Genomic DNA, 18,595 nt, shown 5'->3' with positions numbered 1-18,595 from the left:
GACGACCCATTATGTACATAGTTCGTCTTGCATCGTTAAAAGGAACCAAACATCAGGATTTTGGTATACAGTGGAAGCTCGCTTAACGAGTAACCCAGTTAACAAGAATTTCGCTTAACAAGCAACGCTTTCTGTAAATTTGTAACTCTGTTTACGAGAAAGCTTTGCTGTAGGAGCAAAATCCTCACCACACACACTTCCGGTTCCGTACATCCACCGCGCTCTAACCCACACTTGCAGTCCACACAAACACACGCACATACATACAGTATTATGCTCACCTTACCTTCCATCGCCAGCCTCCTGGGTCGCCGGTACATCGCGACAAGGGAGGAATCCTTGCGGCGAACTACAAGATCCAGGAGGCCGGCGATGGAACGGAAGGTACACATTATGCTCACCTTACCTTCCGTTCTATGTGTACCTTCCGTTCCATCGCCGGCCTCCTGGGTCCTGTAGTTCGCCGGTATAGGCTGAGTATCGGCAACCATAGCAGGAACTTCCTCTGTCACCGCTACTCAAAGGCAGCGCGCTGGCCAATCAGAGGCAAGCGGCTCCTGCCTTTGACGTCAGCACTCTGAGTGCGGAAGTTCCTCCATCGTCGTTATGGTAACCTGATACACAGCCCGTACTAGCGAACAGCAAGTCCCAGGAGACCGGTAATGGAACAGAAGCACATGATTCCCACCCCCCACGCCGCCTGTTCCTCCCTCTCACTGGCTGTATGTAAATTTCTCTATTCAGTAACATGGCGTCAGAGTTGGCGCCTGCGCAGAGCACTTTTCTCCGGCGCCATGTTTTTTTTAAGGCTGCATTACCCAGTTTTGTGCCTGAGAGGGCAGCGCATGCGCCCTAGCTTCTTCAGATCTCGTTGTGACCGCGGTAGCGCGGAGAACAGCTGATCTTACCGATTAGCTGCAGCAGACGATATCGTACCTGCAGCTAATCTGTACGATCAGCTGTTCTCCAGTCCTGTTGTGACCGCGCACGTTCCCGCGGTCACAAGGAGATCTGAAGAAGCGAGAGCGCATGCGCCGCCCTCTCAGGCACAAAACTGGGTAATGCGGGCTTCAAAAACATGGCGCCGGAGATAAGCGCTCTGCGCAGGCGCCAACTCTGACGCCATGCTACTGAATAGAGAAATTCGCATACAGCCACAGAGAGGGAGGAACAGGCGGCGGGGGTGGGGGGTTTGGGAATCTTGTGCATAAGCCGCCCGGATATTATCTGGAGAGGTGCAAATGTCAGTCAAAAAGTGGATGAATTTTCAAACTTCATAAACTTGGATTTCACAGCCTAAACAACCGAGCTGCCCACTAATGGTATGTACAGCCTGTGCCTGATAGTGCCAGTACTGCACTGGCTTTACCTTATATACCAAAATCATGATGTTTGGTTCCCTTTAAGGGTTTAAAGAGTTTGCTGTGACATGGCAGTGGTTTACTTTTATACAATAAATCAATGTATAATATTTAGTCCATAACTACTTTTCCATGATGTATGTACATAAAAATGGGTTCTCATTCTCAGATATGATATAGTTTAAAGGGGTATTAAATTGCATTAGTTAAACATAATGAAAAAAAGCAAGTTTGCAATGGACTTGCTTTTTGTATCTGATGCCATCCTCCTGCTGTTAGAGCTTTTACAGTGTACACCTGGTTTCTAAGGAGATCAACCACCAGAGCTTGCCCTAATAAGGAAACACTTTGCAAATGCCTAAAATTTAAAGAGGACCACCACCAGGATTTTCATATATAACCTAAAGCCAGTGCTATACTGGTGCGAGGATGCTAATTCTATACATACCTTTAGTTGTGAGATCGGATGTATACTTTCTGAAATACAGGCAAGTAAAGTTTGTGAAATGCATTGGTAATTGATAGATATTCTGTAGCTGCTATCAAATAGGTGGATCGGGTTTTGCTAGTTATTCCCACATCTGTCTGTCCTTCCTCCCTCCTCCCCTTGTAATAACAGAGACTGGTAGGAAGGACAGACAGGCAGACGGGGCAGGAATAACTAGCAAAACCCGACCCACCTATTAGATATTCTATAGCTGCTATCAAATAACAGTGCATTTCACAAACTTTACTTGCTTATATTTCAGAAACTATACATCCGATCTCATAACTAAAGTTATGTTAAGAATCAGCATCCTAGCACCAGTATAGCACTGGCTTTAGTTTATACATGAAAATCCTGGTGGTTGGTCCTCTTTAACTCTTAAGACATCAGCACCCCCTCTTCAGTTCACTGATTTCTATACAGCAGTTAGCTGCTCACCTCACGCACAGTTCCTAACCAAGCTGTTCTTGCATAATCAAACTCTCCTGGTTCCTACAATCAGCAGTTTCCAGAGCAGTTCTCTTAATCAGGGCTCTCACTTTCCTGAATTTGTTCAAATGCCCAGTTATCTCAATATACAAATATAGTAATAACAGTGTACATGTCAGAACAAGAACAGCAGCAGAAGGAAACTGACCAGAACGGTCACACTCAAGAATTGCCTGCAACCTCAGCAACCAAGAAGTAGACTAAAGCTGAAGAGAAAACTTGAAAATAGAGAATACCCCTTTAAGTAAACTCCAAAATGTGAAAGAAGTTCAAGAATTAAGCCTGCTTTACACCTTACGATTGTGCATACGATATTGTATGCGATCGTAGCCGTCCCCATCATATGTGCGGCACGTTCAATTTGTTGAACGTGTCGCACAAACGATTATTTCCCGTCACACGTACTTACCCGTCCATACGACCTCGATGTGGGTGGCGAACATCCACTTCCTGGAGTGGGAGGGACATCCGGCGTCACATAGACGTCACGAGGCAGCCGGCCAATAGAAGCGGAGGGGTGGAGATGAGCGGGACGTAAACATCCCGCCCACCTCCTTCCTTCCGCATTGTCAGTGGGAGCTGCGGGATGCAGGTAAGCTGGAGTTCATCGTTCCCGGGGTGTCACACACTGCGATGTGTGCTGCCTCGGGAACATTGAACAACCTCACGTTCAATTTTAAGGAAATGAACGATGTGCATGCGATCAACGTTTTAATGTTCAATCGCAATCGCACGTAGCTGTCGCACGTTACAATATAACTTACGATGCCGGATGTGCGTCACTTACGACGTGACCCCGCCGACACATCGTAAGATACATTGTAGCGTGTAAAGCGGGCTTTAGTTAACGTGTAAGATAAACTGACTCAACGAATAGAAACATTATAGTGAAAATGTGGCATCTTTAAGGCCCCATTCAAGTGCATAGAAAAAATTCAAGAATCACAGCCGTGTGAATGCGGGCATCTACATGAGAAAATACTGCTGAGGAACTACTGCAGCTGCAAAATCCACACCAGATGATGCTAGTTTCAACTGAGGCGAATGGCACATGCCGACAAGTGCATGGAACTGCATGTTCATAGTCACCTCTACAGTTTACAGATGTGACTTGCCCATGAATATGTGCAATCACCTGAATTAAGCCAGATACACTTTTCACTTGCAAAGAAGGGAATTTTGTTACTTACCGTAAATTCCTTTTCTTCTAGCTCTTATTGGGAGACCCAGACGATTGGGGTATAGCTACTGCCCTCCGGAGGCCACACAAAGCACTACACTAAAAAGTGCAAGGCCCCTCCCCTTCTGGCTATACCCCCCCGTGGTATCACGGGTACTCCAGTTTTAGTGCCAAAGCAAGAAGGAGGAAGCCAATAACTGGTTTAAACAAATTAACTCCGAGAAACATCGGAGAACCGAAAAAACCGTTCAACATGAACAACATGTGTACCCGCAAACCACAAAAAAATCCCGAAGGACAACAGGGCGGGTGCTGGGTCTCCCAATAAGAGCTAGAAGAAAAGGAATTTACGGTAAGTAACAAAATTCCCTTCTTCTTCAGCGCTCTATTGGGAGACCCAGACGATTGGGACGTCCAAAAGCTGTCCCTGGGTGGGTAAAGAAATACCTCATGTTAGAGCTGCAAAAAAAAACAGCCCTCCCCTACGGGGATGTCACTGCCGCCTGCAGGACTCTTCTACCTAAGCTGGCATCCGCCGAAGCATAGGTATGCACCTGATAATGCTTGGTGAAAGTGTGCAGACTGGACCAGGTTGCTGCCTGGCACACCTGTTGAGCCGAAGCCTGGTGTCGTAATGCCCAGGACGCACCCACGGCTCTGGTTGAGTGGGCTTTTAGCCCTGAAGGAACCGGAAGCCCCGCAGAGTGGTAGGCCTCTAGAATTGGTTCTTTGATCCATCGAGCCAGGGTGGCTTTAGAAGCCTGCAATCCCTTGCGCGGACCAGCGACAAGGACAAAAAGAGCATCGGAACGGCGCATGGGCGCCGTTCGGGAAATGTAGATTCTGAGTGCTCTCACCAGATCTAGCAAACGTAAGTCCTTTTCATACCGGTGAACCGGATGAGGGTAAAAGGAAGGCAAGGATATATCCTGATTAAGATGAAACGAGGATACGACCTTAGGGAGAAACTCCGGAATGGGGCGCAGCACTACCTTGTCCTGGTGTAACACCAGGAAAGGAGCCTTGGATGACAAAGCTGCCAGCTCAGACACTCGCCGAAGCGATGTGATCGCGACAAGAAACGCCACTTTCTGTGACAGGCGAGAAAAGGAAACGTCCTTTAGAGGCTCGAAGGGCGGCTTTTGCAGAGCAACAAGTACTCTGTTCAGATCCCATGGATCTAACGGCCGCTTGTACGGGGGCACAATATGACAGACCCCCTGTAGGAACGTGCGCACCTTAGGAAGACGTGCTAGACGCTTCTGAAAAAACACCGACAGTGCCGAGACTTGCCCTTTAAGGGAGCTGAGCGACAAGCCCTTTTCCAACCCCGATTGCAGGAAGGAAAGAAAGGTGGGCAATGCAAATGGCCAAGGGGATACTCTCTGTGCAGAGCACCAAGATAAGAAAATCTTCCACGTTCTGTGGTAGATCTTAGCAGACGTTGACTTCCTAGCTTGTCTCATTGTGGCTACGACTCCTTGAGATAATCCTGCAGACGCTAGGATCCAGGACTCAATGGCCACACAGTCAGGTTCAGGGCCGCAGAATTCTGATGGAAAAAACGGCCCTTGGGACAGTAAGTCTGGTCGGTCTGGCAGTGACCACGGTCGACCGACCGTGAGATGCCACAGATCCGGATACCACGATCTCCTCGGCCAGTCTGGGGCGACGAGTATGACGCGGCTGCAATCGGATCTGATCTTGCGTAACACTCTGGGCAAGAGTGCCAGAGGTGGAAAGACGTATGGGAGCCGGAACTGCGACCAATCTTGAACCAATGCGTCTGCCGCCAGAGCTCTTTGATCGCGCGACCTCGCCATGAATGCCGGAACCTTGTTGTTGTGCCGGGACGCCATTAGGTCGACGTCCGGCACTCCCCATCGGCGACAGATTTCCTGAAACACGTCCGGGTGAAGGGACCATTCCCCTGCGTCCATGCCCTGGCGACTGAGGAAGTCTGCTTCCCAGTTTTCTACGCCGGGGATGTGAACTGCGGATATGGTGGAGGCCGTGGCTTCCACCCACATCAGAATCCGCCGGACTTCCTGGAAGGCTTGCCGACTGCGTGTCCCCCCTTGGTGGTTGATGTATGCCACCGCTGTGGAGTTGTCCGACTGAATTCGGATCTGCCTTCCTTCCAGCCACTGCTGGAAGGCTAGTAGGGCAAGATACACTGCTCTGATTTCCAGAACATTGATCTGAAGGGTGGACTCCTGCGGAGTCCACGTCCCCTGAGCCCTGTGGTGGAGAAACACTGCTCCCCACCCTGACAGACTCGCATCTGTCGTGACCACTGCCCAGGATGGGGGCAGGAAGGATCTTCCCTGAGACAATGAGGTGGGAAGGAGCCACCATTGTAGAGAGTCCTTGGCCGTCTGGGAAAGAGAGACTTTCCTGTCCAGGGACGTTGACTTCCCGTCCCATTGGCGGAGAATGTCCCATTGAAGTGGGCGCAGATGAAACTGCGCAAAGGGAACTGCTTCCATGGCTGCCACCATCTTCCCGAGGAAGTGCATGAGGCGCCGTAAGGGGTGCGACTGGCCCTGAAGGAGGGATTGCACCCCTGTCTGTAGTGACCGCTGCTTGTTCAGCGGAAGCTTCACTCTCGCTGCTCGAGTATGGAACTCCATGCCAAGATACGTTAGTGACTGTGTCGGAGACAGATTCGACTTTGGAAAGTTGATGATCCATCCGAACGTCTGTAGAGTCTCCAGTGTAGCATGTAGACTGAGCTGGCATGCCTCTTGAGAGGGTGCCTTGACAAGTAGATCGTCTAGGTAAGGGATCACCGAGTGTCCCTGAGAGTGCAAGACCGCTACCACTGCCGCCATGACCTTGGTGAAAACCCGTGGGGCTGTCGCCAGACCGAATGGCAGAGCTACGAACTGAAGATGTTCGTTTCCTATCACAAAACGTAGAAAACGTTGATGTTCTGTAGCAATTGGCACGTGGAGATAAGCATCCTTGATGTCTATTGAGGCAAGGAAGTCTCCTTGAGACATTGAGGCCACGACAGAGCGGAGGGTTTCCATCCGGAACCGCCTGGCGTGCACATGTTTGTTGAGCAGCTTTAGATCCAGAACAGGACGGAACGAGCCGTCCTTTTTTGGAACCACAAAGAGATTGGAGTAAAACCCTCTCCCTTGTTCCTGAGGCGGTACAGGAACCACTACTCCTTCCGCTCTTAGGGAGTCCACCGCCTGCAGCAGGGCATCTGCTCGGTCTGGATGTGGGGAGGTTCTGAAGAACCGAGCTGGAGGACGAGAACTGAACTCGATTCTGTACCCGCGAGACAAAATGTCTGTCACCCACCGGTCTTTGACCTGTGACATCCAAATGTCGGAAAAGCGGGAGAGCCTGCCCCCGACCGGAGATGCGGAGGGGGGGAGCTGGAAGTCATGAGGTAGCCGCTTTGGAAGCGGTTCCTCCATTTGCTTTCTTGGGGCGCGCGTGAGCCCGCCAGGAATCTGAACTTCTTTGCGTCCTCTGAGTCCCTTTGGACGAGGAGAATTGTGTCTTGCCCGAACCTCGAAAGGACTGAAACCTCTGCTGCCATTTTTTCTGCTGAGGTTTGCTTGATCTGGGCTGGGGCAAAGAAGAGTCTTTACCCTTGGACTGTTTAATGATGTCAGCCAATGGCTCGCCAAACAGTCTATCTCTAGATAAAGGCAGGCTGGTTAAACATTTTTTGGAACCAGCATCTGCTTTCCAGTCCTTTAACCACAAGGCTCTGCGCAAAACTACCGAATTGGCGGATGCCATTGAGGTGCGGCTGGTAGATTCTAGGACCGCATTGATAGCGTAAGACGCAAACGCGGACATCTGCGAGGTAAGGGACGCCACTTGCGGCACCGCTGGATGTAAGATAGCATCCACTTTTGCTAACCCTGCTGAAATAGCTTGGAGTGCCCATACGGCTGCGAATGCTGGAGCAAACGACGCGCCGATAGCTTCATAGACAGATTTTAACCAGAGGTCCATCTGTCTGTCATTGGCATCCTTAAGTGAAGCGCCATCCTCCACTGCAACTATGGATCTAGCTGCAAGTTTGGAAATCGGGGGGTCAACTTTAGGACACTGGGTCCAGCGCTTGACCACATCAGGGGGGAAAGGAAAACGTGTATCCTTAGAACGTTTAGAGAAACGCCTTTCTGGATGAGCGTCGTGTTTCTGGATTGACTCTCTGAAATCAGAGTGATCCAAGAAAGCACTTAATTTACGCTTGGGATAGAGAAAACGAAACTTCTCCTGCTCTGCAGCTGCCTCCTCTGCAGAAGGGGCTGGGGGAGAAATATCCAACAGTCTATTGATGGCTGAGATAAGCTCGTTTACCATGGCGTCCCCATCCGGGGTATCCAGATTGAGAGGGGTTCCAGGATAAGACTCCTGATCACTCTCATCAGACGCATCACAGAGCGACTGATTGCGCTGAGACCCTGAGCAGTGTGATGACGTTGAGGGTCTTTCCCAGCGAGCCCGCTTAGGGCGGCTGGGGCTATCATCTGAGTCATAATACTCAGCCTGTGAAGCCGGGGACCCCCTTGCAGTCTGGATTAAATCCAACTGAGGGGGATTAGAGGACAGAGACCTCGCCGTGTCCATAGACTGAGCCCCAGGCATGGATTGCAAAGTTTCAAGGATTTTTGCCATAGTCACAGACATATTATCAGCAAAAACTGCAAAGTCTGTCCCTGACACCGGGGCAGGACTTACAGGCGTCTCAGCCTGTGTCACTACCCCTCCGGACTCCGGCTGGCGAAGCAGCACCGGATCTGAGCATTGCACACAATGGGGGTCCTTGGAGCCTGCTGGTAGAGCAGCCCCACATGCAGCACACGCAGTGTACACAGCCCTAGCCTTGGCAGCCTTGCGTTTTGTGACATGTTGCTGCCTCCTCAGAGCGATCTGGGTATACAGCCAGGAAGCGACCTCACAGTGCAAGCAATAAGGAAATATATATATGTCCAGTGACACAGTACACTAATACACACTGAGGCACTAGAGGGGCCAGCTGAAAAGCCGCTTACCGCCCGCTTAAGAGCGGGTGTGTGATCTCCAAAGCCCCCTAGTCCAGGTCTCCCAGAGCCTTGCGTCCTTCCTCCAGCCAGACATGCATGTAATGGCTGCCGGCGTCCTGAGAGAGGAGGGGGGGCGGGCCCTGGGCGTTCCTGACTAAGAGCGGGAAGCCTGCTTCCCTCTGTGCCTAGTGAGAGGGCTGGAGCATGTAAATCAGGCTCCAGCCCTCGTCGCTGCCGTGAAACAGCGTTTCTCCCCTACCCTGATTGACAGGGTGGGGGCGGGAACGAATCGGAGCTGCCGGCGTCCTAGGCCGCAAAAGCCGGGGACTAGATTTATAAACGCCACCGCCGTAAAAGCGCGGTCGGCGTGTCCCCGGCGAACTAAAAGTCACAGCAGCGCCGCCGGTCCAGCGGGGGTCGGCGCTGCGTTCCCACAACACAGAAAAAAGTCCCCCAGTTAAACTGTAGGAACACTAGCTCTAGCGTTACGGTCCCCGGCGCACTACAACACCCAGCCAGCCCGGAGTGTGTCTGTGCCTGCCGGGGACACAGAGTACCTGTATGATGCAGGGCCTTGTCCCTGATGGTACTCCTGCTCGGCATCCACCAGGTGCTATGGGTCTGTGGATGGAGCCCGGCGTCAGAGCTTTGAGGCCGGCAGGATCCCACTTCCACAGAGCCCTACAAGGGGATGTGGAAGGAAAACAGCATGTGCGGCTCCAGCCCCTGTACCAGCAATAGGTACCTCAACCTTACAACACCATCTACGGGTGAGAAGGGAGCATGCTGGGGGCCCTATATGGGCCCTCTTTTCTTCCATCCGAAATAGTCAGCAGCTACTGCTGACTAAAATCTGTGGAGCTATGCATGGAATGTCTGACCTCCTTCGCACAAAGCTTGAAAACTGGAGTACCCGTGATACCATGGGGGGGGTATAGCCAGAAGGGGAGGGGCCTTGCACTTTTTAGTGTAGTGCTTTGTGTGGCCTCCGGAGGGCAGTAGCTATACCCCAATCGTCTGGGTCTCCCAATAGAGCGCTGAAGAAATTGATTGTGCACATATGCCAAGTGAGTATATACACTAAAACTTATATTTTTTCAGCTAATCAAAAAAATAATATAGCACATTAAAAAAAAATACATAAAATTAGAGCACTTTTCTCTTATAAGCAGAAACATTTACAAACCTGCACGGTTGATATAATGGTATATTTCTTTGGATATCTGCAAAATAAAATAATATAAATTGCATTAGAAGGGTAATAGTTTAAACAACAAGCAGATAAGAAGAAACTATGCCCAACTCCATGGTTTAGGTTGTGAAGGATGGGCAAGCCGAAATAAACCTCGTGAACACCAATGTTGGGTGGAGACAGCACAGGCACATCCAGCTCCATTATTTTCAGATGGTAGAATGGAATTGTAATAGCCTCTAGCCAAAGATCTATCTGAAGACCATAGTCACTCAGGGTACAGTCACACGGAGGAGTCATCCCGTGACTGTCGCAGTCACACAAGGTTTAGGAAAATGCATGCAAATTGACAGCTTCATATTAACCCCTTCCAGAAATATGAGATACTATTAGGCTATGTGCGCATGCTGCGTTTTTTTGACATGAAAAAAAAAAACAAAAAAAAAAAAAAACGCACCTGCGTAGAGACCGTGCCGACTCACGCAGATGCGAGATTTTGCCTGGCGATGTGCATTACGTCAACTGCGTTATCTACATACCTAGGCTGCACCTTTGCGGAGAACTCGCAGACCAATGTTTTCGGCGCAAAGTGCGCCTGTGCGAGACGGCAAGGTCTCTGCACAGGCGGTGGATTTTGCCCAGTTACGTAGATGGCACAAGAGGCATCATCCACAACAATCATTAAAGGGGGGCGGCGATCAGTGCCAAAAGGAGGGGCAGGAGCCGCAAAATAGGACGCCCATCAGACCAGACCTAAGGATTAACATACATGGCGGGAGATTTTATAAAAGGTATTTGTAGGGTCTACAAGGGGAATCAGGGGACAACATGCACCTTTATAAAATGCGGCACAGGCGCTGCTGAAGGTGCTAGTTTTGGTTAAGAACTCAAAAATCTGGTGACAGGTTCTCTTTAACCACTTCACAACACATGACGTACTGGATACGTCATGGATCATGTCAGGGTAATCACCACCGGCTGCTGCGGTGAGCTGGAGGCGATCCCCACACAAAGTCAGCTGATTTGAACAGTTGAGACGTGTGCCTTGCAGGCGCGAGTAGATCCGAGATCCACCCGCGCCTGTTAACCCCTTAGATCGAGCTGTCAAAATGTGACAGCGCGATGTAAATGCCCGCTGCGGTAAGCGCGCACTCACTCGCCATCGGAAGTCACGTGACGTGATCACATGGAGCCGATGGTTGCCATAGTTGCACAGGGTCATGTGATGACTCCTGTAGCTATTATGAGACACCTCCTCTTACTAGCGGCAGAGCGTCTTGGGACTTGCTGTTCGCTAGTACGGGCTGTGTATCGGGTAACCATCACGACGAGGGTGTAACTTCCGCACCCAAAGCACTGATGTCAAAGGCAGGAGCCCCTTGCCTCTGATTGGTCAGCGTGCTGCCTTTGAGTAGCGTCTGACAGCTGAAGTTCCGGCCTCGTCGCCATGCTTGCCGATACACATCCTGGAGCGGCGAACTACAGGACCCAGGAGGCCGGCGATGGAACTGAAGGTACACATATTATGCTCACCTTACCTTCCGTTCCATCGCCGGCCTCCTGGGTCTTGTAGTTCGCCGCGAGGATTCCTCCCTCGTCACGATGAGCCGGCGAACTACAAGAACCATGAGACCGGTAATGGAACGGAAGGTAAGGTGAGCATAATACTGTACGTGTGTGCGTGCGTGTTTGTGTGTGTTTTGTGCGTGCTTGTGTGGACTGCAAGTGCGGGTTAGAGTGCGGTGCCTGTACGGAACCGGAAGTGTGTGCGGTGAGTATTTTGATCGTACAACAAAGCTTTCTCGTAAACCAAGTTACAAATTTACAGAAAGCTTTGCATGTTAAGCGAAATTCTCGTTAACTGGGTTACTCGTTAAGCGAGGTTCCACTGTATATGGTAAAATTCATGGTGTCATTTAAAAGTACAGCTTGTCCAGCAAAAACTAAGCTTTTATATGGCAAGATTGACTGAAAAATAAAGTTACGGCTCTTGGAAGAAAGGATGCGAAAAACAAAACTAAATATTTCTGGTCTCAATCTGCTGAACATACCGATGGTGTAAACCACTTGTACGTCGCTCATCTGAGAATCAGTGATACTATCCTTTGCTTCTCCCTTCAAGACCCCCAAAAGAAATCCTTCCTGTGTACAAAAAAAACCAAAAAAACATAGTATTATACACAGTACCAAGACTTTCATCTGCCAATTCTACATGAAACGTACCATGCCTCTGACACTGCGCATTCATTGGCCTGTTAGCATATAAGCATGCCCCTGTGGATGTACTAAGGGGGCCAACTAGCCAAGGGACGTAACGCCCTTGTGACTAGTCCCTGGCCTCATTAGCATATCAAAGTATCTTTATAAATAGTTTTTCTAAAGATCCATTTATCTATGCAAGTGTATACAGGGACGGTTAGGCAGAGATTAGCAATATACACACAGAACTGCTCGTGGTTCTGTGTGCATATTGCACCTAACAGGTTCCCTTTAATCTCCATCTTCTCCACCTGTGATCCAGTTCTCACATGCGAGAGAATCTGATCACAGTATAATGACACTCAGATCACACTCGCAGCACAGTATGAGCTGTGTCATTAGCATATCACATCTGATGCTATACACTAGTGAGATTCTACCCTAAGGCTATGTGCCCACGGGAGTTTGTACCCGCGGATATATGCGCAGGTATGTCTGCAGGTTTCCCGCCGCTGCTCCCCAAAATCCACAGCTATGCATAGCTGCGGGATTCCAACAAAATAGCTGCGGTAAACCTGTGGGCATTCGTGCTGCTTACCTGCGGACGTCCCGGCCTCTATCTCCATAGTGGAGGGCCGGGATTTCAGCAGGTAATTCCACAGAAATAATTGACATGCAGTTACGTGCGGCTGCGGGACGTATCCACAGCTTGGACACAGCACTCCCCATGTCCCATAGGATAACATGGGGAGTGTCCGTACATGCTGAAACCTGCGAATTTATCTGGAAAATCCAGAAAATCTGCGGATTTTCTGCTGATAAATCCGTAGGTTTAATTTCAAGTGGGCACATAGCCTTAAGGCCCCGTTACACACAGCGACATCACTAACGAGATATCGTTGGGGTCACGGAATTTATGATGCATTCCATAGAGGTGCGCTCCTGAAGATTGAACATCAGCACTTCCATAGAGGTGCGCTCCTGAAGATTGAACATCAGCACTTCCATAGAGGTGCGCTCCTGAAGATTGAACATCAGCACATCCATAGAGGTGCGCTCCTGAAGACTGAACATCAGCACATCCATAGAGGTGCGCTCCTGAAGACTGAACATCAGCACTTCCATAGAGGTGCGCTCCTGAAGATTGAACATCAGCACTTCCATAGAGGTGCGCTCCTGAAGATTGAACATCAGCACTTCCATAGAGGTGCGCTCCTGAAGATTGAACATCAGCACTTCCATAGAGGTGCGCTCCTGAAGACTGAACATCAGCACATCCATAGAGGTGCGCTCCTGAAGACTGAACATCAGCACATCCATAGAGGTGCGCTCCTGAAGACTGAACATCAGCACATCCATAGAGGTGCGCTCCTGAAGACTGAACATCAGCACATCCATAGAGGTGCGCTCCTGAAGACTGAACATCAGCACATCCATAGAGGTGCGCTCCTGAAGACTGAACATCAGCACATCCATAGAGGTGCGCTCCTGAAGACTGAACATCAGCACATCCATAGAGGTGCGCTCCTGAAGACTGAACATCAGCACATCCATAGAGGTGCGCTCCTGAAGACTGAACATCAGCACATCCATAGAGGTGCGCTCCTGAAGATTGAACATCAGCACATCCATAGAGGTGCGCTCCTGAAGATTGAACATCAGCACTTCCATAGAGGTGCGCTCCTGAAGATTGAACATCAGCACTTCCATAGAGGTGCGCTCCTGAAGATTGAACATCAGCACTTCCATAGAGGTGCGCTCCTGAAGATTGAATATTAAGACATCCGTAGAGGTGCGTTCATTAGGATAGCCCCCTCATTTCAGCAGCTTGTTCTAGATTTTCTTGGAAAGTGGTGCACTGGCATTTCCATACAGGCGCTGTTTGTGCCCTGACTGTACCCACCAAATGGTATGAGTGGCTGACGGACGGACGGACGGACAGTGGCGGACGGACGGACGGACGGACAGTGGCTGACGGACGGACGGACGGACAGTGGCTGACGGACGGACGGACGGACAGTGGCTGACGGACGGACGGACGGACAGTGGCTGACGGACGGACGGACGGACAGTGGCTGACGGACGGACGGACGGACAGTGGCTGACGGACGGACGGACGGACAGTGGCTGACGGACGGACGGACGGACAGTGGCTGACGGACGGACGGACGGACAGTGGCTGACGGACGGACGGACGGACAGTGGCTGACGGACGGACGGACGGACAGTGGCTGACGGACGGACGGACGGACAGTGGCTGACGGACGGACGGACGGACAGTGGCTGACGGACGGACGGACGGACAGTGGCTGACGGACGGACGGACGGACAGTGGCTGACGGACGGACGGACGGACAGTGGCTGACGGACGGACGGACGGACAGTGGCTGACGGACGGACGGACGGACAGTGGCTGACGGACGGACGGACGGACAGTGGCTGACGGACGGACGGACGGACAGTGGCTGACGGACGGACGGACGGACAGTGGCTGACGGACGGACGGACGGACAGTGGCTGACGGACGGACGGACGGACAGTGGCTGACGGACGGACGGACGGACAGTGGCTGACGGACGGACGGACGGACAGTGGCTGACGGACGGACGGACGGACAGTGGCTGACGGACGGACGGACGGACAGTGGCTGACGGACGGACGGACGGACAGTGGCTGACGGACGGACGGACGGACAGTGGCTGACGGACGGACGGACGGACAGTGGCTGACGGACGGACGGACGGACAGTGGCTGACGGACGGACGGACGGACAGTGGCTGACGGACGGACGGACGGACAGTGGCTGACGGACGGACGGACGGACAGTGGCTGACGGACGGACGGACGGACAGTGGCTGACGGACGGACGGACGGACAGTGGCTGACGGACGGACGGACGGACAGTGGCTGACGGACGGACGGACGGACAGTGGCTGACGGACGGACGGACGGACAGTGGCTGACGGACGGACGGACGGACAGTGGCTGACGGACGGACGGACGGACAGTGGCTGACGGACGGACGGACGGACAGTGGCTGACGGACGGACGGACGGACAGTGGCTGACGGACGGACGGACGGACAGTGGCTGACGGACGGACGGACGGACAGTGGCTGACGGACGGACGGACGGACAGTGGCTGACGGACGGACGGACAGTGGCTGACGGACGGACGGACGGACAGTGGCTGACGGACGGACGGACGGACAGTGGCTGACGGACGGACGGACGGACAGTGGCTGACGGACGGACGGACGGACAGTGGCTGACGGACGGACGGACAGTGGCTGACGGACGGACGGACAGTGGCTGACGGACGGACGGACAGTGGCTGACGGACGGACGGACGGACAGTGGCTGACGGACGGACGGACGGACAGTGGCTGACGGACGGACGGACAGTGGCTGACGGACGGACGGACAGTGGCTGACGGACGGACGGACGGACAGTGGCTGACGGACGGACGGACGGACAGTGGCTGACGGACGGACGGACAGTGGCTGACGGACGGACGGACAGTGGCTGACGGACGGACGGACAGTGGCTGACGGACGGACGGACAGTGGCTGACGGACGGACGGACAGTGGCTGACGGACGGACGGACAGTGGCTGACGGACGGACGGACAGTGGCTGACGGACGGACGGACAGTGGCTGACGGACGGACGGACAGTGGCTGACGGACGGACGGACAGTGGCTGACGGACGGACGGACAGTGGCTGACGGACGGACGGACAGTGGCTGACGGACGGACGGACAGTGGCTGACGGACGGACGGACAGTGGCTGACGGACGGACGGACAGTGGCTGACGGACGGACAGTCGCTTATGGACGGACAGTGGCTGATGGACGGACAGTCGCTGATGGACGGACAGTGGCGGGAAGGGACAAATGCATCATTATCCTTTGATTATTGCAATTATTTTTATGGTTGCCCCTGATTGTGCCCAATAGATGAGCCGTGCAGCGCTGTGTGCAGGTGGTAGAGCTCTGGCAGAGGGGTTCAGGGCACCATACTAAGCACCCTCATCTACATGATGGCGATAGGACCCCCCAATACACAGCCGTCTCCGGAGCCGCTACTCACCGAGTCTGAGCCGGAGTTCACATGCTGGAAGCCGAGGGCGCCAAAAACAAACCCCGACATGAGCGCCCTGGTGCTCTCCCCTGCCATGGTGACCGCTCACTCCCCGCCACCATACCGGCCTCTGTGTGGAGCGCACCGCTTTCCTACCGGTCACGTCGCTCAGAAAGTAGAGCCGTTCACCCTGTAACGGAGAAACTCGTTATAGTAGAAGCAGGAAGTGTACTGTACACCGCGGCAGCGAGAGGACCGCGGGCATGTGTAGCGCGACACCGCAGGACAGAGCGACCCCTGCCGGACAAAACCGATCCTGCACCTAGAGGGAAAGCGCCATGACAGGTCCTAGCTGGCAGAAAAGAGGAACTCCTTATTTGTTTGTTTTTGCGCTTTCATTTTTTTATCCCTTTCTTCACAGAGCCATAACTTTGTTTTTTTTTGTCCACATCAAGGTGTATGGGATGAGCTTCACAAGATGACTATGGCCTCCTTCACACCTCTATGTTTCCGGTATGTGTGACGTACGTTTTCACACGTACCGGAGACACGGACAAACGTAGACCCATTAAAATCAATGGGTCTGCGCACACATTCGTGTTTTGACATACACCTTGTGTCCGTGTGGACATGTCCGTTTTAACATCAATCAGTGTGACACGTACCGGAGAAAACACAGGCGACATAAAAATAAAGAATTTTTATACTTGCGTTACTTCCAGGCTGCCCATTATGCTCATTGCATATTAACTGCACTGATTGCTGACCCAGAAGTAACAGCAGCACCACAGACAGCAGCGCTGGGGACAGGTAAGTATACCAGCTCATGCTGTCCGTGTGCTATCCAGATGTCATACGGCTAGCACAGGGACAGCACACGGAACACGCGTACACACCTTCACCAATGTCATTATACTCTTTTGCATCCTCCCTGCCCAGGAGCTGTGGTATAATCAGACCATGTCCCTGTACAGTCAGACACATCTGTAACGGGGTGCCAGGGGTGCCTCGGGGATTGTAGTCGTGGCCCCTTCTATCAGGCTTACCCCTGGTTCCGCCGTCACTTTGGGGACAGGAGATGACTTGGTGGGGCAGAGTGTGGTGGTGCAGACGCCGCCGTTAGTTGGACAAAGACTCTGTAGACTTGGATCAATTGAACCACAGGCATTGCAACACTTCAGACAACTTTCTGGCTGTAAGAAACACTAAAAATACATGAAAACATAATGAAAGCATATGTGCTAGCTAGTAACTGTTACTTTTCAAGACCAAACAAGGGGAAAATTATGGAATCACTCAATTTTGAAGAAAAAATTATGGAATCATGAAAAACAAAACAAAAGAACACTCCAATACATCACTAGTATTTTGTTGCACCACCTCTGGCTTTTATAACAGCTTGCAGTCTATGAGGCATGGACTTAATGAGTGACAAACAGTACTCATCATCAATCTGGCTCCAACTTTCTCTGATTGCTGTTGCCAGATCAGTTTTGCAGGTTGGAGCCTTGTCATGGACATTTTCTTCGGGCGCGGAATCCACCGCTGCATGGGGGCTGCCATGGCAGCCCCCATGCAGCGGTGGATTCCGCGCCCGCAGTCCATGCCACATCACTCCTCACATTTGTGCTACTGAGGAAGGTCCAATTTGGACCGAAAACGTTCTTCAAGCACAATAAATACACTTTTTCATCACACTTTGGGAGTGCCTTGTTACTTCTTGTTGTATGGCTTTGGAACCTGAAGTGCACCCCAACATCTTTTGAAAATATATACGAAGGAAGTGCCGTTTTCTTCTTCATATCTATGGACATTTTCTTCAACTTCCACCAAAGACTTGCAATTTGATTGAGATTCAAACTATTTGCAGGCCATGACATTGACCTTATGTGTCTTCTTTCAAGGAATGTTTTCACAGTTTTTGCTCTATAGCAGAATGCATTGTCATCTTTATAAATTATTTGATCATCCCCAAACATCCTTTCAATTAATAGGATAAGAAAAGTGTCCAAAATGTCAATGTAAACTTTGACATTTATTGAAGATGTAATGACAGCCATCTCCCCAGTGCCTTTACCTAACATGCAGCCCCATATTATCAATGACTGTGGAAATTTACATGTTCTCTTCAGGCAGTCATCGTTTTATTGTTAGCTTTTCTGTATGTAAATCCCATTTCCTTTAGGCGGTTTCTTACAGTTCGGTCACAGACATTGACTCCAGTTTTCTCCCATTCGTTCCCATTTATTTTGTTGTGCATTTCCTCTTTTGGAGACATATTGCTTTAAGTTTCCTGTCTTGACGCTTTGCTGTCTTGCTTGGTCTACCAGTATGTTTTCCTGTAACAACCTTCCCATGTTGCTTGTATGTGGTCCAGACTTTAGACACAGCTGACTGTGAACAACCAACATCTTTTGCAACATTGCATGATGATTTACTCTCTTTAAAGAGTTTGATAATCCTCTCCTTTGTTTCAATTGGGTCATTCCGTGTCAAGTGGACCAGTTTTAAAAATCGTCCCCACTCGACGTTCTCCGATTTTGCTGAAAATGTATAAGGATGTACATGTATGTTTGAAAAGAG

The 18,595-nt window shown here is 51.3% G+C and overlaps 1 protein-coding gene across 1 annotated transcript in view; it reads right to left on the bottom strand.

Moving 5' to 3' along the window:
• ABRAXAS1 (abraxas 1, BRCA1 A complex subunit) overlaps positions 1–16,265 on the bottom strand; it is a 62,280-nt gene extending 46,015 nt beyond the window's left edge. Inside the window, exons 1-3 of the mRNA XM_075352019.1 lie at positions 16,022–16,265; positions 11,782–11,872; positions 9,725–9,761 (exon numbers count right to left, since the gene is read on the bottom strand). Coding sequence (XP_075208134.1) covers positions 9,725–9,761; positions 11,782–11,872; positions 16,022–16,108 — 215 coding nt within the window. The 5' untranslated portion in view covers positions 16,109–16,265. The remainder of the gene's footprint in view (positions 1–9,724; positions 9,762–11,781; positions 11,873–16,021) is intronic.
• Between the last annotated feature and the right edge of the window lie 2,330 nt (positions 16,266–18,595).

The sequence above is a fragment of the Anomaloglossus baeobatrachus genome, chromosome 1 (genome assembly GCF_048569485.1).
Source record: "Anomaloglossus baeobatrachus isolate aAnoBae1 chromosome 1, aAnoBae1.hap1, whole genome shotgun sequence".
In the NCBI taxonomy this organism is placed as follows: domain Eukaryota; kingdom Metazoa; phylum Chordata; class Amphibia; order Anura; family Aromobatidae; genus Anomaloglossus; species Anomaloglossus baeobatrachus.
This window is presented reverse-complemented; position numbering and strand designations above follow the sequence as displayed.